At 45.4% G+C, this 22,461-nt stretch overlaps 1 protein-coding gene across 7 annotated transcripts; it reads right to left on the bottom strand.

Moving 5' to 3' along the window:
- Positions 1–658: 658 nt before the first annotated feature.
- Positions 659–21,508, bottom strand: LOC133396324 (protein 4.1-like). 7 transcript variants are annotated; one of them, XM_061666053.1, is made up of 25 exons: positions 21,456–21,508; positions 12,917–13,131; positions 12,678–12,854; positions 12,003–12,107; positions 11,891–11,933; positions 11,609–11,684; positions 10,998–11,119; positions 10,806–10,902; positions 10,604–10,691; positions 9,336–9,380; positions 9,047–9,199; positions 8,862–8,959; positions 8,607–8,782; positions 8,355–8,420; positions 7,427–7,558; positions 7,210–7,358; positions 7,030–7,074; positions 6,939–6,968; positions 6,679–6,867; positions 6,261–6,569; positions 3,188–3,283; positions 2,400–3,107; positions 1,529–1,618; positions 1,384–1,464; positions 659–1,317 (listed from the first exon to the last, which is right to left on the bottom strand). In XM_061666053.1, the coding sequence occupies exons 2-25, from the start codon at positions 12,989–12,991 to the stop codon at positions 1,309–1,311; spliced, it is 3,159 nt and encodes a 1,052-aa protein (XP_061522037.1). In that variant the 5' UTR covers positions 12,992–13,131; positions 21,456–21,508; the 3' UTR covers positions 659–1,308. The 7 variants fall into 7 exon arrangements, with proteins under 7 accessions (XP_061522037.1, XP_061522038.1, XP_061522042.1 ...); XM_061666054.1 differs by having other exon boundaries at positions 6,261–6,566; XM_061666058.1 differs by lacking the exon at positions 6,261–6,569.
- Between the last annotated feature and the right edge of the window lie 953 nt (positions 21,509–22,461).

Raw genomic sequence — 22,461 nt, 5'->3', positions numbered from 1 at the left:
GAGAATTTATTGTGTAGTGCTTCATTGGGTTGGCTTTCATACCTCCAGAGTGGGGTCGCTTCCTGCTAATTGTCCAAAGGCACGAGTGTGAATGCGAGTTGTTGGGCCTCTTCGTATTCGGTTCTTGCAGAGGAACTTTCCTTTCCTTTAATATCCGAGCGAGATGACCCAGAAGTACTTGGAGGGAGAGATTGTTGGAATCCTAACAACGCTTAGGAAAGCTGCTGCGATGCAACATTTAACCCAATTTTTAGCATAGGTTTCTCCAGACCAACCTGTACAAATGGTTGTTACCTATAATCCTTTACGGCAGAAATATTTAAAGCAACAGGCCACCGATAAAGTTTACTGACTCTACGAGAAGATGCTCAAGTTTCACACGAGCATCTTAGGTCGGCAACAACCACCGTCACACGAAGATGTCGTTAGGAAAAGTGGAGAATTGTTTTTTTCTCTATATTAGGCAAGGTGGTATGAAAGCTAGATTTGATTGTCCCAAGAGGCCAGTCGTCTGTCGTACAATCATGTGACTGGCAACCATTCTGACTCAAGCTCACCTTTGACCCTGACAGGAAAGTGGCTGGAAATTAATGAACTGATGAATGGATAGATGAATGGAAGAATGGATGCAGTTATCCAAAGGAAAAAAAACTACATGGACTGTTGACATCATTATTTTATTATGCCAGTCTAGTCTCGACCTGATGTCATATTACACAGCAGTTGTTGTTTGAGGAACAATAAATAATATATAAAGACAGCATACATAGGTGTATGCCACAATAATGGGGTATAGTACGAAGTAAGTAAGTTATTTCTACCTGTTTATGATACCCTATTTCAATGCCAAATGAGCAGAAGTGACAAGGTGATCTGCGCAAAGTAATCAAATAATTGGACTGGATACAGCTTCTGTTTTGGTAAATAGGGAGCAAGATTAGCATGCTAACATCACAAATGTAGACTGAAGCACTTGTTAAAAGTTGGTGCCAATGTGAACTTTTGTCAAGTAAGCAACACTACATCAACAATCTGCGTTGTTAGTTAACATTACAGCCCTTATTACCTTGTGTGTTTTCATTGTCTCAATGATTAAAATAACACAATAAATAAAGTTTTAGCTGCTACGCTCTGCTGGCAGTCATGCTATTTAAACTTTATTCGAGACAGGAATTTGCAATCAGCCTATCAAAATAAAAGCAAATATTACAGTGGGCGTGTCTGCTTGCTACGGGAACATGAGGTCACGCTGCAGAGTGACCGTTTCCTCCTCTCGTTGGATTCGGTGACATGTTGTCATTCGCGTCTTTAAACTTCCTGAAAGACACAGGCAGATGCTCATGCTAATTAACTGATGTTCATCAAGAGACCCAGGGGTATTACCTGCTCGTGGTCCATCTCTGTGTCTCCAGAAATCACAATTCTCTTCTCGATCCTGGTTTCCGAAATCCCTCGATTCACCATCTGACGACAGAACACATTAAGTAAGTTGACGTTTCATCTTACAACTTTCACAGTTCTTCTTGACCTTGGTAACGTGCGAGCTGCTGGACGTCTCTGCGGTGAAGCTCTGGGAAGTCAGCAGCAGTCCGACAGGACGCTCTGCGTCCTCTCGCCTCTGAAACATGAGTAAATTGATCTCACGTCAACCTCGTCTCTCTTCCTCTATTGGCGTCTCTACAAATCACCTTGCAGCCTCCCCTTACGATTTTCTAGCATCTTTTTTGATTGAGTTCATCTGCCCATTTATTTTGACAGACTCATTGGAATCAATGAAGAATCAAGAACATTTTCTATCTATCTAAGTCTAAATATAAATATAAATCTAAATCTATTTGCGGCACGGTGGCCGACTGGTTAGAGCGTCTACCTCACAGTTCTGAGGACCGGGGTTCAATCCCCGGCCCCGCCTGTGTGGAGTTTGCATGTTCTCCCCGTGCCTGCGTGGGTTTTCTCTGGGCACTCTACTTTCCTCCCACATCCCAAAAACATGCATGCTAGGTTCATTGAAGACTCTAAATTGCCCGTAGGTGTGAATGTGAGTGCGGATGGTTGTTTGTTTGTATGAGCCCTGCGATTGGCTGGCAACCAGTTCAGGGTGTACCCCGCCACCTGCCCGAAGATTGCTGGGATAGGCTCCAGCACTCCCGCGACCCTTGTGAGGATAATCGGCTCAGAAAATGTATGGATGGATTGTTTTAATGGAACTGGTTCACTGGGAGTGGTTTCACAGGGACTGGGTTCAATGCAGTTAGAACTGGTTCACTGGGTGTGGTTTCACAGGGACTGGTTTCAATGCAATTGGAACTGGCTCACTGGGAGTGGTTTCACGGGGACTGGTTTCAGTAGTTTTACTAAAAATGTTTTATCTGGGAATGGTTTCTGTGACCAGTTGTTACCTCTTGCAGAGGTTCCCCATCCTTGTCTTCGTCGCTGAGGTTGCAAGGCTGCATTTCATTGGTTGAGCCGGGCAAGTCTTGGCAGGTGTGCAGCGGTAGAGTGGGGGAAGGGGAGTTTTCGCGAGTCCCCCAGCCGCCTTCCTCCTCACCGGAATCGTCGGAGTCTTCCACGTCACGGCAGCGAAGTTTTGAACTGGTAGCCAGCTGAGTGGCCACAACAGAACGGGTCCTGATGTTGGGGCTCATGCTGGCCTCCGTTGTGGTCAGCATGTGCTGGTCAGGCTTACAAGAAAAGCTAGAGATTATGCTATCCGAAGTAGCAATGCCAGCTACTGGGCTTTGACTTTGTCTGACCCCAGTCTCCATGGCTTCTTCCACAACTGCCTGCGCCAACATGCTGATAGCATCTTGGCTAGTCTCACTAACATCATCATCACTATCCTGGTTACTCAGCTTGTCATCATCATGATCATCATGGTCATCATCATCATCATCATCAAACATACTCTGACGGTTGAGCAATTTAGCCTGTTTAATCGCATCCCTGACTATGGCCTCTGCGGCGTCATCAGCATGAATCACTGAAGCCCCCGGCGGGAGCGGTGGGGGATCACACGGAGGTGGTCCCATAAAACCTCCTGGTGCTACCTGACACACTGACTCCTCCTCCCTTGTCACCGCCGTGATGATCTGCACCCTCTCTGAAGTCTGAAACAAGCAAGGAGACAGACGGGCATGAGGGACGAGCAAAGATCGAGATTCAAGTGCTAACAAATACCAACAAACACCTTCAACAGCTTTTCCTCTCTGAAGCTTTTTTGTTCTCTGGCCAACTTCAGCAAAGTGTTCAGCTCAGGAGACATTTCGTTCAACACAGGCGTCGGCTGCACGCAGGCGCACACACAAACAGTAACATCAATCATCATTTGCTGGCGATGCGCGTAAGACATTGCAGATAAATTAATTTGAAGAATGATGAGTTGCATGTTATAGATAACGGCAGATCGCGTTTATGCAGGAGGCGGGGCCAAACATAACTAGCCTGCTGCAAAGGGTGAATGTGAGTGCAGAAAACAAACAAGCAAGAAACAAGAACATTTTTAATTAGAGAAGCAGCAGGAAAAATAATACATACAGTCAACCCTCGCCCATTTGTGAATCGCCTTTCACGGACTCACCAATCTGCAAATTTTCCCCAAGAACAATTCCACATAACTGTAATTAAAACAGCTCTTGGTGTTTATCTGCATATTTTTGTGCTCCTTCTGTCCCCAAAATTGCACCCTTGTGCCCTGCTTCTCTGCTCCTTCTAAGGCTTCTGAAGGAAAACCTCTTGGACATGGCCAAAGGACTCCGCAGTATCCTGCCTTTATGACATGAACCAGAGTACCGTATGGTACATAAAGAAGAACCAAACAGCGATAAGTAAGACTGATTACGTAACCCTACACAAACAAGTTGTGTACTGTTTGTATTACTTTCACTATTTTTTATTTTAGTGAGAGTGAGATTTTGTTGAGAGTGTACAGTATTCTACATGCTTAGCTGTAAGCCATATACTTTTAAGAGGAATGTTGTATGATGAGTCGGAAGGTATATTTGGGGTATATTTAGGGGTGAAGCTTTAAGTATAGGCAATAAAAACATTTTCAGCGGGGCCGTTTACTCTTGGCAAATGTTTGCTGTTCACGGCAGGTCTTTGTCTCGAACCTCCGCCAGTAGCGAGGCTTGACTGTATAATATATGAGAAATATACTCTACATACAGTTCCCTCCAAAGGTATTGGAACGGCAAGGTCAATTCCTTTGTTTTTGTTGTATACTGAAGACATTTGGGTTTCAGATCAGAGTATGAATATGAGATAAAAATTCTGAATTCCAGCTTTTAGTTAATGGTATTTACATGTAGATGTGATAAACGACTCAGGACTGAGCAGCTTTTGTTTGAAGCCACCCACTTCTCAAGTGAGCAAAAATATTAGAAAAGACATTATTAAATGAACTTAAAGTGAATAACATTTAATATTTGGTGGCATAACCCTTACTTGCAATAACTGCATCAAGCCTGCGACCCATTGACTTCACCAGACTGTTGCATTCTTCATTTGAAATGCTTTTCTAGGCTTTTACTCGAGCCTCTTTCAGTTCTTGTTTGTTTCTGGGAGTTTCTCCCTTCAGTCTCCTCTTCAGGAGGTAAATGCTCTGTTGGGTTAAGGTCCGCTGATTTAATTGACCAGTCTAAGACATTCCACTTTTCCCCCCTGATGAAGTCCTTTGTTGTGTTGGCAGTGTTTTGGGTCATTGTCTTGTTGCATGATGAAGCTTCTCCCGATTAGTTTGGTGCATTCTTCTGTTAATTGCCAAACAGAATGGTTTTGTAGATTTTAGAATTAATTCTGCTGCTACCATCATGAGTTACATTATCAATAAAGACTAGTTAGCCCTTTCCAGAAGCAGCCATGCAAGCCCAAGCCAGGACATTACTTCCACCATGCTTCACAGATCAGCTTGTGTGTTTTGGGTCATAAGCAGATCCTTTCTTTCGCCATACTTTGGCCTTACCATCACTTTGGTAGAGGTTAATCTTGGTCTCATCAGTCCAGAAAACTTTGTTCCAAAACGTTTGTGGCTCATCTCTGTACTTCTTTGCAATATCCAATCTGGCCTTCCGATTCTTTTTGCTGATGAGTGGTTTGCATCTTGTGGTTTGGACAGTATTTTTTTTCCCCTCGAAGTCTTCTTCAAACAGTGGATTGTGATACCTTCACTACTGCCCTGTGGAGGTTGGAAGTGATGTCACTGACTGTTGTCTTTGGGCGTTTCTTCACAGCTCTCACAAGGTTTCTGTCATCAACTGCTGTTGATACACTTGGCCAACCTGTTAGATGTTTGTTGCGCAGTACACCCGTAGTTTATTTCTTTTCCAGGACATTCCAAATTGTTGTATTGGCTATGCCCAATGTTTGTGCAATAGCTTTGATTGGTTTTACCTCTTCTATCGGCTTCAAAATGGTGTGCTTTTCACCCATAGACACCTCTCATGTCTCCATGTTTGCTTAACAACAAATGCAGTTTTCACACTTGAACCCCAAAGCCAAAAACAAGCACTGTCTCATGTTTAAGCAATCAATCTAAAAGGCAACAACTGAGCAACTGGAAACACCCATCAGTCACATTCAATTAAATTTGCTCACTTGAAAAGTGGGTGGGTTCAAACAAAACATGCACTGTCCTGAGTTGTTTAACACAACTAGATGTAAATACCATGAAATAAAATCTGGAATTCTGAACTTTTATCTCATAGTCATCTTTTGATCTGAAACCCAAATGTCTTCAGTATACAACAAAAACAAAGGAATGGACCTTGCTCTTCCAATACTTTTGGAGGGGACTGTATATGTAGAGTGTGTGAGCAGCAAAACCAGCAACTGGAGGCTCGGTGCTTGCTTGAGGGCAGCGCTTACGAAGTCAACTAGCTGTTAGCGTGCTTGCTAGCAGCTAACGCAGCCAACATTGTTAGAAGGGACGTTGCACCAAATACTGGACCCCGTACATAACCCTCCTGAGTCCCCCACTTTCTCCACTCATCCCCACGGCCCCCCATTCACACACACTTATATATTCTATACTAGTCTATCCTAGCTGTTTTAAGTTTGAGCCTACAGTCTTGAATATCAAAAGAATGGCCTGTTAATGACAAAGTAAATGGAGGGATAGATGAAGTCATACTTACAACTCAACTGTTATAATTAATTTTATTATCATAATTGGATTTCAAGGTGGTTATGTTGGGTTTCCATGCCAACCACTCCGAAGCATAGCATAGCATAGCAGAGTGCAGAGAGGCGGGGCTTGCACACACCTCATCTTGGGGCGACTTTTGACGAGCGTCTTCACCTCTGCAAATGTTTGGAGTCGCGGCTCCTCTGTTTGTCACTAGTGGGATCTGTGCCTGACTTATGAGGCTGGACATACCCCCAGTTATGACATCTTCACCTGTGGACAGCCTGCCTCTTACCAATGTCACTTTCCTCATATTTGAATTTGCCATAGTAACATTGTTGGTTATGGTGACAACACTGCCAGAGGTGGTATCGTAACTCCATCCCAGAGTGATGCTCTTCTCTTTGATTGTCTGTGTAGGTTCTTGCTTTACTGTGGCCCCACCCTGCTAGTGCGCGCACACAGGCACAAACACACGCACACACACACACAAACGCGCGCGGGCGCGCAGGGATTCAGCTTCCAATCAGTGCAGAGCCTGAGCCCATGAGCCTCACCTGAGCCTCATCTGCTTCCAAAGGTTCAATCATCGGCAAGTCGTCAAGTCGGCGAACAAGCGACCCTGCCAGACGCTTGTCCCACTCAGTCGGACCCCCCGCTGGCCCCCCTCCCTCTAAGAAGGAGCGCCGCAGGTCGCTGATGGCGCTCACCACCTTCTCAACTTTCACTGGACTCGACATAATTTCCTGAGGGCACAGTCCAGTGGTATGGTCAACCAACAGCTCAACAAATAATAATCAATCTTACACAATTTTACCTGATCACTTTTTAAATCTTCCTGCTCAGACTGACAGACAGAAAGACAAGTTAGGGTTTCTTCCACTCATCATCATCATCATCATCATCACCTCAGTGGCTGTAAGGTCTCCATCCATCGTCTCTGTCAGCTCTGTCTGGGGACACAAATGAATCAACATGGCCAGTTACGATGGTGAGTGCTTCTGGAAAATGGACAAATGGATGGATGATATAGGATGAGTTTGAAATTGTGTATTCGTCTATATATACTTGAAAGTGGAGATACAAACATTTTGTAACTTGTGGTCGAGTTGGTCGGGAGTCAACGGACTCTCTGATGCCGCCGTTACTTTGGATTGCTCCGCCTCTTGCCCCACCTCTTTCCCCGCCTCTTGCTCCACCTCTTGCTCAATCTTCACACTGTCCTGCACCTCCTCAACTAGCATAGAAGAACCAATGAGATAATGAGATTAAGAAGATGTTCCTTTGTGTCACACTTTTACTCACTTGGTCTAAATGCTTTCTCCTGATTGGTTCCTTCATCAGTCTGCTCCTCCCTCCTCTTCTCTGGTGTCACCGTGCTTATGAGGTCACTGACAGTCATGGCTTTCGACACCAAATATAGACCCGTGCCCATGTCTACACACACACACACACGCATGTATGCATGCATGCACACACGCACGCGCAGAAACACACACACGCACACACACACACACACACACACAGTTAGCTGTCCCAGCAGTATCCAGAGCAACAGAGTGTCAACTCATCTGTCTTCATGGTCCTCTAACAATCAGTCAATCACGGCTCGGGACACATGCAAAGCAGCCAGGGCAGCAGCCAATCAGCTTCAGTTCAATCAGGCCTTAGTGGATATGCACCAGCATTCCTTTGGCCCCACCTCAAAAGCGCAAAGAACATTTTGGTGGTTGAATTCTTGCGATTTAGGGACTTCAGATCCTCTTTCACACAAATCCTGCAAAACGCCCCTAATCAGAGCTGCAGCGAAACATTAGCTTCCTTCCAAATGTGTAGTTTCCACACGCCAGAGAAGGTGGCATATTGTGGCAACTTTCCACTCAGCATCCCACAATCAGATAGTCAGATGCGTTATGATGTCGGGGAGCGTTCCTTTACACGACCCGCTTCAGTTACGGCTCTGAGACTACCTCCGGAAGACGATGTTGGTGGGATGACTTTGTCCGTCTTTCTGTGTCCATGCCTTTCATCAAACGGAACAAAGAACACCCATATAGGACAACCACGAAACACCAAAGCTTGAGCAGGCAGCGTAAAAGAAGGAGGCGTGGCCACCTGAGAAGCTGACGCAGCTGGTTTTCTGCAGCCAGTCAGAAGCTTAATGAGGAAACACATTTTAACTGCGGCCAATCACAGCCCAGTACTGATGCTTGATTGACAGATTCCTCTCTACCTGTTTGTGCGCTTCCAGTAATGGCTGGAGAGCCATTGAGGGAGGAGGTAGGGGTCTCACTTGGAGCTGAGGACCAATGAAATCTCTGGTCACTGACATGGATCAAACACAAGCTGGATTCCAAAAACCTGACCGGCAAACATGAAGTCAGGAACGAGATCCCCAAAAGCTCCCTAGTTGGATATGATATTGATATTTTATCGACACCTTGATAAAAAAAAAAAGCTGAATTCTGGACTATAGGAGCCATACCTCCGTCCAGGCTGCGACTCAGCAAGTTCCTCTTGCTGATGCATCGCGGGAAATGGGGTGCAGGTCTGGAAATCTGAGCACTGGCCCGGCGGGTCTGAATTTGAGTGCGACCACTGTAGCGGAACTTGGAACCAAGAGAGAGAAAACGCTTGGGAGGTTCTTCTGGAGAAATTAGTCTGGCAGAGAAGGCGTAGGTGAAAAACGTGTGACATTCACAATCATTGACTTCGATCCATACATCGACACTTTGCTTACCTGAAGAAACAGTGATGCTCCACACACACTTTCCACAATCTCTTGGCTGCTCTATGGTTGAGCAGCTTGAACGCAATCGTTGATTCAAACTGCTCAAACTGGACACAAAGGACCAGTTCATCTATCAGTTTTTCTTCCGTTATGCAGTTCCTCAATCAGTTTTTCCCATCTTCGTGGGACTTCACCTCTCCAGGTCGGATCTTGATGTAGAAGTTGTTCCTTTTGTAGGAGATCTTCAGGATCTTTGGCCATGAAAACCTGTTGATCCTCAGACGGTCCCTGTAGACCAGCAGGCCGCTACTGCACACGCCCAACATAATGGCCACGCCCTCCGAGTCCTACACACACATACACGCGCACACAAAATGCGGTTGTCAAATGGGGCTCGTCCTTCTGATGGGCGCAAGCCTCCGAACATAAAATGAAGCAAATCAAAGCAGACAAACATGACAGACAAACAGCACACCATCTTACCTCGGAGAGACCTGAAGACAAGCAAGCAAAGCGGCTTCCTACCATCTAGTCCAAAGTTCAAAGCAAACAAACAGACAGGACAAATAAAAACCGTAATCACCAAGAGGCACATCAGAAATATCAGCTAGTCTGGAAACATTTACTTTTTATGGGCAAAAATAAAAAAGTCTTGTCGGCAGACCATAGCCTCACATGCTCACACACACACACACACACACACACACACACACACACACAGATCGTTTGTATGTATTAGATATGTGTACATACGCACACACACACCCACACACACACACACAGAAAAGACAATTTGTGGGAAAACAAGACCACTTGAGACTTTTCAAATCGTGACTATCGTAAAGCTCTGGACGGTTTGCAGAAAGTCAGAGGGGCAGTGCTTCCAGAAGACTAGCCAACCCGATCACATAAATCACATTAATCAACTCAGATTAATTTATTTTGACCACTGGAAAATCTGGAAATCTGAAATGCAGTGTAGGTTGCTATAAGGTCAGTAATCAGATCAAAACTTATGCCAGTGCAAAAATGAGCGAAGAGACTCCCACTGGTGTGCTCGGCAGCAGATTTTCCTTCAAAAGTCACCCTTTCGACAAAACTAAGGTAATTTGCATATAGTGCAGTGCTGAATTTAAAATACCATCTCAAAGCAAAATGTGCTATTATGTGTGGTATTTTTGGCCCCTGTGAATAAATCGGATTTAAAACATTTATCGATTAACAGCCCTAGACACAACATTTTCAATGGACGGTTTGTGATCGGCTAAGAGGTGCGTACAAAGGAAGAAGATTCATCCAGACAAACATTTTGTGTGCACAACTCAATGCTCTGAAGAACGACAGAAAACCAAACTTTTTTGGGCATCACTCAATTCAGTTTGCTGGCTTTGTGCCGACCAACTGAATCAGACATGAATGGAAAAATCAGGGGAATAAACACACACACACACACACACGAACTAACACACAAAGCATCGACCACAGGCAGGAAGTGGGTCATGTATTGGTGATTAATTAGAGAACGGGATTTGTTCATGTCAGGCTTCTCTCTTCTCTTGGGCCATTTTATTCGGAACACCTGTCTGTCTTGTCAATGTGTCAACATTAAGTTCAGAATTATGCAGAATGATGAAAATGAGTAGCTTTGCCAGACAACACAAAAATCAATTATCACATAGGATATTTATCAAGATGAAATAATCGTGTGAGTGTGTGTGCTTGTGTTTGTGTGTGTGTGTGTCTGTGATTACCCTTGCATGATGAAGGTCAACTCCATACATGGAAAGTTTCTTGACGTTTTCCAGGAAAAGCATCTCGGCTTCAGCTGGTGTCATTCCTCTAAAGGCAATCACATATGTTGAATGAAGCTTTGATAAGTTCCCAAACAACTACACATCATCATTGCAATGATTTCATAGAAGAAGGTCTTCTTTCACAAAGGTGCATGTCAACCTGTAACTTTTGTGAAGCTCCGCTATCTTCTCCTCCATTTGCTTGCTTTGGTTTGGAGCCAAGCAAAGTTCACTCACATAGTCAGAGCCACATTCATCTGAAGGAAGGGCAGGATGAAGCACAGGATGAACAAGGACAGGATGGAGGACAGTGGAGGTGGCGGGTGGGAGTGCATCAAGAAGAGAGTATTACCCGCGTCGTAGTCTCCGAGCTCTGATTGGAGGGTGTAGGAGCCGAGGACGGTGTGAGTCGCGAAGGAACATGGAAGTCGACCCGAAGCCACGTCCTCTCTGAGCTGCAGACAAAGCAAGTACCTGCCCACAAAATAAACGCAATTACATCGCTACCTTGACTTACAGGTTTTTCCAGGTATGAGCCATCGCTCAATCGATTTTTCGATTTGTTGCGAGCAAGTAACTAGCCAACCCGATACCACCTCCATTCAATAGGCCTCGCCCCTTAAAAGGCACACATCCAACACACGAATACTACAATATGTACAGGAATTACACTTTATAAAACCAGTTATTTCTTCATGTTCTCTTTTAGATAGATAGCCAAATAGGTTATTATTTTAAATATTTTATTATGATTTTATACAATACAATGCTATTTTTCTTTTTGAAAATCTGGAACAGGTTAACACCATTTTATTTCATTTCAATGGGGAAAGTCGATTTCATATACTGTACAATGAAAATTGAGTTAGGAGCTTGGTCACGGAACAGATCCAACTCCTAAGTCAAGGTAAGACCTTGACTCACGATTCAGCTGACTTTCGATTGACAGGTCAAACAACCTACCTGGTGATATCCTCAGAGAGCTGGGCAGGGTCGGGGGGGTAAAATTTGACATTGAAGGAGAAGTTCCAGGGTACGCCTGCAGGCACAAACACGTACAAATACACACGCACCACGCACACATGCACACAGACAGACACACACGCACTTACTGGTCACCTCTCACCTCTTAAGGTTGTACAATAGTCCATTTTCACAAGTGCCAGTAAAAAATTCAGACTTGAAATACAAAATAACATTATTGGCAGCAACTCATTATGCTCCGCCCACCAGAGACTTACTTACCTCTAACCTGTTTCTTCATCTCTTTTCCAGGATCCAACCAGTTCTAGGAGACATAGTTCAGAGGTGACTAGGGGCAACAGACGGGCTGCAAAGAGAGAGGCAGAGGGCATACCTTGTTGTTGTCTGCATCTCTGAAGGACAAGGCGAAGTAGTCCTGCTCCAGCAGGTTGACGTGCTCGCACACTTTGTCCAGCAGCTGAAGACCGCGAGCACGTTTCTGCACGCACAGCAACAACAAACGCTGTCAAGCAAGCTCCACACACAACTACAAGCAGACTCCTGCTGAGGGTATTCCGCAATGTCAGGACTGGGTTGTGAAATTGAGCACCCGATACTGACTCTTCCCGCCCTGTTGTGTTGACAGCAACTGTGGTGTGTCTTTTATACGTCGTAGGTGTGCACAGTTACAGCTTTGCTGGCTTGCGTATGAAAGGCAAATGGCAAATCTTGCAATTTCTTAAAGCTCTGTTTTCTCCGTGAGTTTTACTGGAGTCGCAAGCGGGCGCTTCTCTGCTTTGTTTCAGTATGCTACAAACATCCTAATCCTAACCCACACCCATCAAAGCTTTGATGTCAAGCTATTGACGTGTGTGGTCGCACTATGATTTCATGCTAATGACATGTGCGGTCAGGCTGTCACACTATTGATGCCTGTGTGGTCACGCTCTGATGTAAACCTGTTGACAAATGTGTGGTCACGCTATGGCATGCTATAGACGCATGTGTGGCCACGCTATGATGTCGCACTGTTGATGATGCAGGTATGGTGCGCTTGCGCTGCTCTTACCTCCATCGTGCAGCTGAAGACGGACCCGTCCAGCAGGGTGACTTTGGTCTGCATGGTCCTGAAGCTCAGAGATCTTCTGACGGGAGAGGGAGCGACCAGACCGCTAGACGACAGGTGACCGCTCCGCTCGTCAGCCAATGAGAGGCATCGGTTCTGGGATGGCCCACCCTCCCCTAACTGAGCGGGCGGGAAGTGATGTCACGTTTCTGCTCCGATGATGACTCACTCAGTTTCTTTACCTGCACGGGGGTGGAATGCGCGGCCACTTCTGGGATAGACTCCACCTCCTGCGCGTCCTGTACCTCGTTTGTCATGTTGACGGTGGTGGGTTGATGACTCGTTTAATGCTTTCGTTCCACTTGTGAGCGCCAGTAAAAGTCAAGTCCAACACGGTTGCTGTTCACTCATCACGCTCACGTATTGATCAGCAACACAAATGAGGTCAGATGAGCTCCTATAAAATGAGAGAATCAAATATGAAAAAATAAAAAGAGAGATTTGTTTTGTGGATGCCAATCTTTTGACCTGGCCAGCTGTCATGTGAGGGTTGCCATGGCAACGCTTGAGCCAGGGAGCGAGAAAAAGGGATTAAGAGAATGTATTCTGTTTTTCAGTTGGACGATGTGGGTCAGTGTGTGTGTGTGTGTGTGTGTGTGTGTGTGTGTGTGTGTGTGTGTGTGTGTGTGTGTGCGTGTGCGTGTGTGTCAGGGGGCGGGCGATTGAATGTGGAAGGGTTATCAGAATCAGAATCATCTTTATTTGCCAAGTATGTCCAAAACACACAAGGAATTTGTCTCCGGTAGTTGGAGCCGCTCTAGTACAACAAACAGTCAATTTACAGAACACTTTGGGGACATAAAGACATTGACAAAAAACAATTGTGCAAAAAGATGCAGAGTCCTCTAGCACTTAGAGCAGTTCGAACGACTCATATTGCAATAGTCCGGTGCAATGACCATTGTGCAAAGGGCGCTGAGACTTCAAGGAGTGTATGCGGTTTAAAGTGACGAGTAGTGCGATCATCTGGGACAATGTTGGTTGTGCAAATGTTACAGATACTCCTCAATCAGTGTGCAAATGGAGCAGATGCTACTCTGGCATGAGTGGCCAGTATATGCAAATAGTGCAGCATGGCGAGACAACTACAGTGAGTGCACGAGTAATACATAATTGGCCCCACAGAAATGTGACAACGAACTCAAGTCAAAAAATTGCCAGCTTGTTGTAATGGAATTATAGGTTAGGTGTTTAAGAAGTTGATCGCAAGAGGGAAGAAGCTGTTGGAATGTCTACTAGTTCTAGTTTGCGTTGCTCGGTAGCGCCTACCTGAGGGAAGGAGCTGGAAGAGCTGGTGACCGGGGTGCAGACGGTCCGAGAGGATTTTGCACGCCCTTGTCTTAGTTCTGGCAGCGTGCAAGTCCTCAATATATATATATATATATATGGGGGGGGGGGGGGGGGGGGGGCGTGTGTGTGTGTGTGTATTGCACTCTTCTGGACAGAGATGTTGGATGTTGTTCATGTTATCTGATGGAGCGATCCTCCCAGCTTGGGGGTTACTGCCCCCAGTGCCCCCGATCAAGGCACCACTATTGCCTTCACCATTTTCTCGAGTTCTTCCTTCAGACTTTGGTATTTCTCCAGCTTTTCATGTTCTTTTTTTCCGGATGTTGGTATCAATCGGGATAACTACATCGATCACGACTGCGGTCTTCTGATGTTTATCCACCATCACTCTGTCAGGCTGATTGGCCACCACTAGTTTGTCAGTATGGATCTGGAAGTCCCACAGGATCTTGGCTTGATTGTTCTCAACGACCTTGGGTGGTGTCTGCCATCTTGATTCTCGGACCTCCAGTCCATATTTGGTGCAGATGTTCCAGTACACTATTCCTGCTACCTGGTTATGTCGCTCCATGTATGTACTGTATACCTTGCCTGCCAGCATCTTACACCCTGCTGTTATGTACTGCACTGTCTCTGGGGCTTCTTTGCACAGCCTGCATTTGGGGTCCTGTCTGATTTGGTAGACCCTGGCCTCTATTAATCTTGTGTTTAGAGCCTGTTCTTGTGCAGCCATGATTACTCCCGCAGTGGTGTCTTTCAGTCCAACCTTTTCAAGCCACTGGTATGTTTTCAGCCACTTCTTCAATTTGTCGATGGTACATGCCATGCAGGGGCTTGTCTTTCCATGACAGCCCATCTGGCTCCTCCTTAGTGCAGAAGGACAGCAAAACATTACGGGCCGCCAGTTCTCGATGAATGCACTAAAAGAGGGTACAGTCGTTTAAAAAACAAAAAACAAACAGAAAAAACAATTGTCGTGTGTTTTATGTATTAAAGTTGACGACAATTAGACCTTGCTAGATGCCAGGAAGTCCATTCCTCGCGCCACCTGGAAGCTGAAGAAGATGAGCTCCTCCAGAAATAATGGAGTGCATGAGTCTGATATGGCTTCTGTTGCCTGAGGCATTCAAATAGTAGTTCATCCTTCATGATGTATTGTTGGAGATCTGTTGTTTCCTCCTGGATAGTGCCTGTGACGCTCGCTAGTCCTCGCTCCCCCTCTTTCCGCTTTGTGTATAGCCTCAGGATTCTGGACTTGGGGTGGAACCCTCCATCCATTATAAGGAGCTTTCTTGTCTCGATGTCAGAGGCTGTCATCTCTTCCAGTGGCCAGGGTATTACGCCAGCAGGGTATCTGATTACTGGCAGGGCGTAGGTGTTAATGGCCTGCATCTTATTCTTGCCATTCAGATGACTATGCAGGATCTGCCTCACCCTCTTTAGGTATTTGGCTGTGGCTGTCCTTCGAGCTACCTCCTCATGGTTGCTATTTGCCTATGGCACAGGTGTCAAACTGGTGGCCCGGGGGCCACCTCCGGCCCGCCACATAATTTGTGGCCCCCGAAAGCAAATCAAAATTGCTCATTGTGTTCTGGTGTAATACCATTGACATATTTCCAAGCATTTTTTTTTTTACCAATCCCCCTTTGAAAAGTAATGTAATAGTTGAAAAACATGTTTTTATAGGCTTCTGATTTCAAAACTCATTATTCATCAATGTGTTGTGTATACTCTATGTAATTAGAATATATGTGGTAATCTTTCATTTATATGGGTTCACAGTCGTAGCGGCCCTCCGAGGGAAGTCATAACTACGATGTGGCCCGTGACAAAAATTAGTTTGACACCCCTGGCCTATGGAATTTCAAGATATTTGTAGCTATCCTGCACATCTGTTATGCTCTCCTCAGGCAGTTCTTGCCCTTCAGTTGTGATCATTCTCCCTCGTCTGGATACCACACTTACCAAGTCCGAATACATATTAGTCATTCGAACTGGTCTAAGTGCTAGAGGACTCTGCATCTTTTTGCACAATTGTCAAAAAAATTATTATAATGTACCGGCATTACCAGATAACTAGCAACCCTTTATTGCTCAGTGACTGTTTCTCTCAATGTCTTTATGTCTCAAAAGTGTTCTCTGTCAATTGACTGTCTGTTGTCGTACTAGAGCGGCTCCTATTACCGGGGACAAATTTCTTGTGTGTTTTTTGGACATACTTGGCAAATAAAGATGATTCTGATTCTGATTCTGCATGTCCTTATGTGGTGGATCAGGGAGTCGATGTCGTTCTTGGCATACAGCTTAATGTCATCCATGTAGGAGAGGTGGCTGATCATTGCTCCACTTGGGGTTTCAGTCCTATGCAGAACAGCATTGGGGACAGAGCATCTCCTTAGAATATAGCACATTTGATGTTCAGCTGTGCAACTGGCTTTGAGATGGCTTCCAGAGTTGTCTTCCACAGCCTCTTTGAGTTATTGATGAATGTTCTTAGGATCCTTTTGATCTTATACAGTTCCAGGCACTCCAGTATTCATGTGTGTGGCATCGAGTCATAGGCTTTCTTGTAGTCAATCCAGGCAGTGCTGCACAGGTTGGGACTTCTGGTTTTACACTCTCGGTCAATTGCCCCGTCGACCAGTAACTGGTGTTTGACTCTCCTGGTGTTATTACCAATGCCTTTCTGTGCTCTCCTCATGTATTAATCCATAAACCTACTAATTTTAGCCACTATGATGGCTGATAGGAGCGTCCATGTGTTGCTGAGGCATGTTATAAGCTGGTAGTTTGATAGTGTCGTTCCCTTCCAGGGGTCCTTCATAATGAGGCCTGTCTGACCTTGGGTAAGCCATTCTGGGAGACCAGTTAGCTTCTTTCGCCAGTAGGTGTGAATCATGTCGGACCCTGGTGCTGTCCAGCTCTTCATCATAGACACTTGCTTGGATATCTACCACTGTTATGACTACAGGTTTTTGTTCTGGGAGATTGCTGTGCTCTGCTAGTAAGTCTGCCAGCTATTGGGCTTTGGAAATGTGTGACGCCTCCTTCTCCCTGATAATGTTCCAGTATTGCTCTGTCTTAGCCTTGGGCGTGTCTGTTTCAGTCTTGCTACCTTACCGCGGAGTATACCTTAGCTGGGTTGTTGGAGAACAACATGTTTATTCTCCTGACCTCTACCTCTCTCCTATACCTTTTCAGGCGAGTAGCTAAGGCTAAGTCTTTGCTTGGTGGTCTCAAGTGCGTTGGCTGTGGAGATCTTGTATTTCTTGGGCACTTCTTTCTTAAGTTTCACACCTTTGCTTTGCTCTGTTAGGAGGCTAACTACCCTCCGGGTCGGCCTTATTTTTGCCTCAGGCCTTCTCTTCCATGGAGGTTCCACTGGCTCCTTCCAGTTGGTCATCTTGTAACAAAGCATCTCTAGGATAACTGATACCCCTGCATATATCAGCCGATTGGTCTCTGTGATGTTCTCTGTTAAGGATGCTTAGCAGTGCTGTGTTGATGTCATCCAGTAGGGATTCTGATAGTACTTCTTTCTTTAGCCTTGGCAAGCAGGAGGTAGCTGGGTTCCCCCAGGACTTCATGATCTTCTCTCTCAGGTCAATCGCGTTCCAGCATTCCTTGTTTCCACGTCACAGACTCACAGTAAGACTTGACCCTGTTCCGATTATCGACCTCGCCTCTTTGCCACATGTTTTTGGATACTGTTGCCTTTCTTGGATTGCTTGCCTGTGTACCGACCTATGCCCGTATATTAAACCTCTCTTTTTGGAAACTGTCCATTTGTTTTGGAGTCGTGCATTTTGGGTCCTATCCTCTGTTCCGTTCATGACAGAACGAACTGGCCATAACATGGACCCAGCAGACTCAGACCCGGTGCGCAAAGCCCTTCAAGCGCAAGGTCAACGCCTCTCGAAGCAGGATGAGCAGCTTGCTGCCCTCCACCTTTGTCTAGAGGGACTGTCAAGGCATCAGGACAATATGGTGAGACAGGTGGCCTCGCATTTTGAACTTCTTATGAAAATGATTCAAGACAAGGAACCAGTTGGCACCACACCCGATACCGCCACCGTACCAACATTTCCATGTGAAGCAGTCACCATGCAGCCACCTGCCACCTCCCCTGCTGTCTGCCCACAGCTCTCTTCACCCGAGAGGTTCTCTGAAGATTCTGGGAACATTAAGCCGTTCATCACGCAGTGCGAACTCCACTTTGAGCTGCAAGCAGCTGCCTTCCCCACCGAGCGGGCAAAAATCGCTTTCGTCATTTCCCACCTGACTGGTCGTGCGGAGGCGTGGGCTACTGCTGAATGGAGCCGCAATTCCGCCGCGTGTCATTCATGGGCTTTTTTCGTAAAGACTATGGAGCAAGTTTTTCAATTTTCCACACCAGATCGTGAGGCAGCTCGCTCCCTTGTCACCTTACAACAAGGCAAACGCAGGGTGTCAGATTACGTGATTGAGTTTCGCATTCTAGCAGCTGAGAGTCATTGGAATAATCGGCGCTGCTCAATGCCTTTTTTCAAGGACTATCCCCCGCCGTCAAGGATCATTTAGTCCCGCTAGACCTGCCGACCGACTTGGACACTCTCATCGCTCTCGCCGTAAAAATCGACAAGAGGCTTTTGGATCGCGAGCTGGATGGAGATCGGCGGAGGGCTGCGACACCGCGCACTTGGAGGACGAGCCTCGGTGACCAGCCAAACCAAGGCAGATCCCCTGTTTCCGGTCTCAACCCACTGGCTAGCGTCCCCACGGATGAACCCATGCAACTGGGCAGGTTCCGTCTCTCCCCTGAGGAACGTCAACGCCGGCTGAGGGAAGGGCGGTGCTTCTACTGCGGTCAGTTGGGTCATTCCGTGAGCAACTGTCACGTCAAAGTTGCCGGTGCCGGTAGCAAGGGCACGGGAGAGGTGAGTCTGAATTTCATTAAGGAAGACCCTACAAGGGTTCTTCCTAAAGTGACACTATGCTCTCCTGATCAAGAAATTCATACACCTGTATTAATTGCCTCTGGTTCTGACGCTAACTTACTTAACTCCCTCCTCGTTAGACGTATGCACCTTAGAACCTTACAAATAAAACGCCACCGCAACACCTATGCTGCAGACGGCAGTTTTATGGGCAAGATCACTCACCGCACCCAAACACTCACATTGACATTTCCTGATTCTCACTCGGAACGCATTAGTTTTCATGTTTTTGACGCCATGAATCATGTGCCTTATCTTAGGGAACCCATGGTTGAAATTACATAACCCCCACATTGACTGGTCCTGTGGGCAGGTTATGTCATGGGGCAGCAATTGCGCCCGGAACTGTTTCAAGCCGCCATGTGTTGTTCAGGGCTATGTTTCTAAGGACAATCCACAGACCCCATCTGGGGATCCTGATTTATCTCAAGTGCCCACCTGTTACCAGGATATTAAAGAAGTTTTTTCCAAGTCCAAGGCCAAATCCCTTCCACCCCACAGACCTTATGACTGTGCTGTTGACTTGCTGCCTGGAACCACACCCCCACGAGGGAGGTTTTTCTCTCTTTCAGGGCCGGAACACAAGGCCATGAAGGAGTACGTGGAAGAATCACTGGCAGCCGGGATCATTCGCCCATCTTCATCCCCTGCTGGAGCAGGATTTTTCTTTGTGGACAAAAAGGACAAGACCCTGCGACCCTGTATTGATTACCGAGGTCTCAACGAGATAACTGTAAAAAACAGGTACCCTCTTCCTCTCATCTCCACCGCCTTTGAGTTCCTGGAGGGAGCCAAGATTTTCACCAAACTGGACTTAAGAAATGCATATCATCTAGTCAGGATAAGGGAGGGGGATGAATGGAAAACAGCATTCAACACACCAACGGGACATTATGAGTATTTGGTAATGCCTTTTGGACTTACTAACGCTCCAGCTGTTTTCCAAAACCTTGTCAATGATGTCCTGCGTGACATGTTGAATGTTTATGTTTTTGTCTATTTGGAGGACATTTTGATATTCTCCCCGGATGAGCAGACTCACATTATTCATGTCCGCTCTGTATTGCAGCGGTTACTGCAGAATCAACTATATGTCAAGGCTGAGAAATGTGAGTTCCACAAAGCGTCCGTTTCTTTTCTGGGTTTCGTCCTGGCTAAAGGTGAAGTCAAAATGGACCCTTGCAAAGTCGATGCCGTTATTAATTGGCCTACTCCCACGTCACGCAAAGATGTACAAATGTTCTTAGGGTTCGCAAACTTCTACAGAAAATTCATCAGAAATTTCAGTTCTATAGCCACATTCACATTCACACCTACGGGCAATTTAGAGTCTTCAATTAACCGACCATGCATGTTTTTGGGATGTGGGAGGAAACCGGAGTGCCCGGAGAAAACCCACACAGGCATGGGGAGAATATGAAAACTCCACACAGGCGGGGCTGGGAATTGAACCCCGGTCCTCAGAACTGTGAGGCAGACGCTCTAACCAGTCGTCCATCGTGCCGCAGCACTCCATTAGTGCCTTGTTTTACACCCTGCTCCATGAATGTGTTGCTCTTACTCCAGTAGCCAACTTCTCACCAGAGTGTCCTGATTCCTCAACACATGGCGTGGACCTTGTTGACCCGGACCTGTATGACTCTGTTATTATATGTATCGCGTATAGCGTGAAGGGTCTTGTTTAAGGACCCACCTGCATGTTACCGTCTTGCGCTGACCGAGATTTGAACCCCAAAGCGCAGCAGCAGTGTTACCCACTGAGCCTTCCAGCCACTTATATATATGTACATATCCATCCACTTTCTGTACCGCTTTATCCTCACAAGGTTTATATATATATCTATATATATATATAGATATATATGATGATTTATATATATGAATATATATATATATATGATATATATAAATGATTGATATATATGAATGTAAAGTGTTGAAAATGGCTCACTCTCTTTGACGGTGCAATTTGTTAACATGCCTTTTTTTCCTGAAAAGTTCGAGAGATGCTAATATTCTGCCCGACGCAGCCATATTTTATTAAATATGTTTGCTTCTCCAAAGCATGTTTATTTTGCACATTAAATAAAGTAGGTTTGTGTGAAGGTCAATTGAAAAACTTGAGTTGAAAAAAAAAACAGGGATCTGCATGTCATTCTTGCTTTTGTTCAAAATGTGGACATGAAAGAAGTCCTCGTTTTTATTTTCCAATTAGCTTTGAATGCAAATGATTGCATGAACTCGTTCATGCTTTCATCCTGCAGCAGGAAGGAAACACCCCAGCCGGCCAGCCAAACCCGGCACGGTACTGCAACGCTGGCGTACAGCTGCAGCATGAGGCGGCAAGTGGGAGGGAAAGAACATCTAATAATCCAGTGTTTAGCTCTTGTGTGCGTCTTGAGCATGCAAAATCATTCATCAGTGGAAATTTGCAATATATGTCCATCAAGCTTACCTGCCTGCCTGCGTTCGGTGCGCTCGCCCTCTTCGTCCCGGTTACAACGGGGGGTTTTTTTTTTTTTTTTTACGACGTAATTTCTCTGGTGCAGTGACGTCATGTCGTACGGGACGGGCGGGGGTGGCTCCAACTATTGTCCCAAATGAAATGAAAAGATTTGCTTGTTTTGTTTGTTTTTTGCGTGTTTAACTTAAACATTTTAGACTGTCAGTGAGGAATAACATAATAAGTACTTAGTAATAATTGAATTGTGACTGAAATCATGTCTGATGTCCTGATCAGGAGGAAGCAGCAGAGAAGCTAATTAAAATCAAACATTACATGACAACTTCATTAATATTCAGACATCACTTCGACTGGTGACCATCTGCAGCTCTTCTGCTTTACGAGTAGAAATTCAAGCAACCACACACACCTGAGAGAGAGCGAGAGAGAAAGAGAGAGAGAGAGAGAGAAACTCACCAAGGATGTGTTGGGAATCATTTCCTCAGTGCCTTCTCCCCAATCACTATAAAGTTATTTTTATATGGTGGATATGCGGCATGGTGAAAATTACTATTTTATTTTAAATGTGATTATTTTCCAAGCACTTTAAAACCTATTTGAGTCATGAATGCTCGTTTTACTGAGCACTGTTTTTTTTTTTACAGTACAAATAATTACATCAATATAAATCATCATCGATGCTATTTGCAGACTGTATAACTGTTGCTGTTTGTTTTTCATATGCATTTTATGTGGACCCCCTTGCAAAAGATATAGTGACTCTCAATGGGACTATTCCTGGATAAATAATTAAGAGACAAATAACCATCTTGAATCGTGCTTCATGATCAATAATGATCATTGAGTTGCATTTTGGTTCTTACCTGTGTGATTAGTGACAGTACTGTGGGATCAAAGGTCAGCACTTTTTTTATTATTATTCTTAATGAAGTTTGAATATTACAAAAAAAATTGAATGTTCCAATGGGGAGAGGGGTGCAGTGTGGATTCAAAAAAT

Source organism: Phycodurus eques, chromosome 21 (assembly GCF_024500275.1).
Source record: "Phycodurus eques isolate BA_2022a chromosome 21, UOR_Pequ_1.1, whole genome shotgun sequence".
NCBI lineage: Eukaryota > Metazoa > Chordata > Actinopteri > Syngnathiformes > Syngnathidae > Phycodurus > Phycodurus eques.
The sequence above is the reverse complement of the archived record's forward strand: the minus strand, read 5'-3'. Positions and strand labels throughout refer to the sequence as shown.

Bases quoted from the DNA above. Each gene is read 5' to 3' on its own strand.
- LOC133396324 (XM_061666053.1), bottom strand. From the start codon at position 12,991: ATGACAAACGAGGTACAGGACGCGCAGGAGGTGGAGTCTATCCCAGAA. The intron at 11,934-12,002 runs GTATGCCCTCTG...TATGTCTCCTAG, and splicing joins GAGATGCAGACAACAACAAG to AACTGGTTGGATCCTGGAAA. The intron at 6,570-6,678 runs GTGAGGCTCATG...TGCGCGCACTAG, and splicing joins TGGAAGCAGATGAGGCTCAG to CAGGGTGGGGCCACAGTAAA.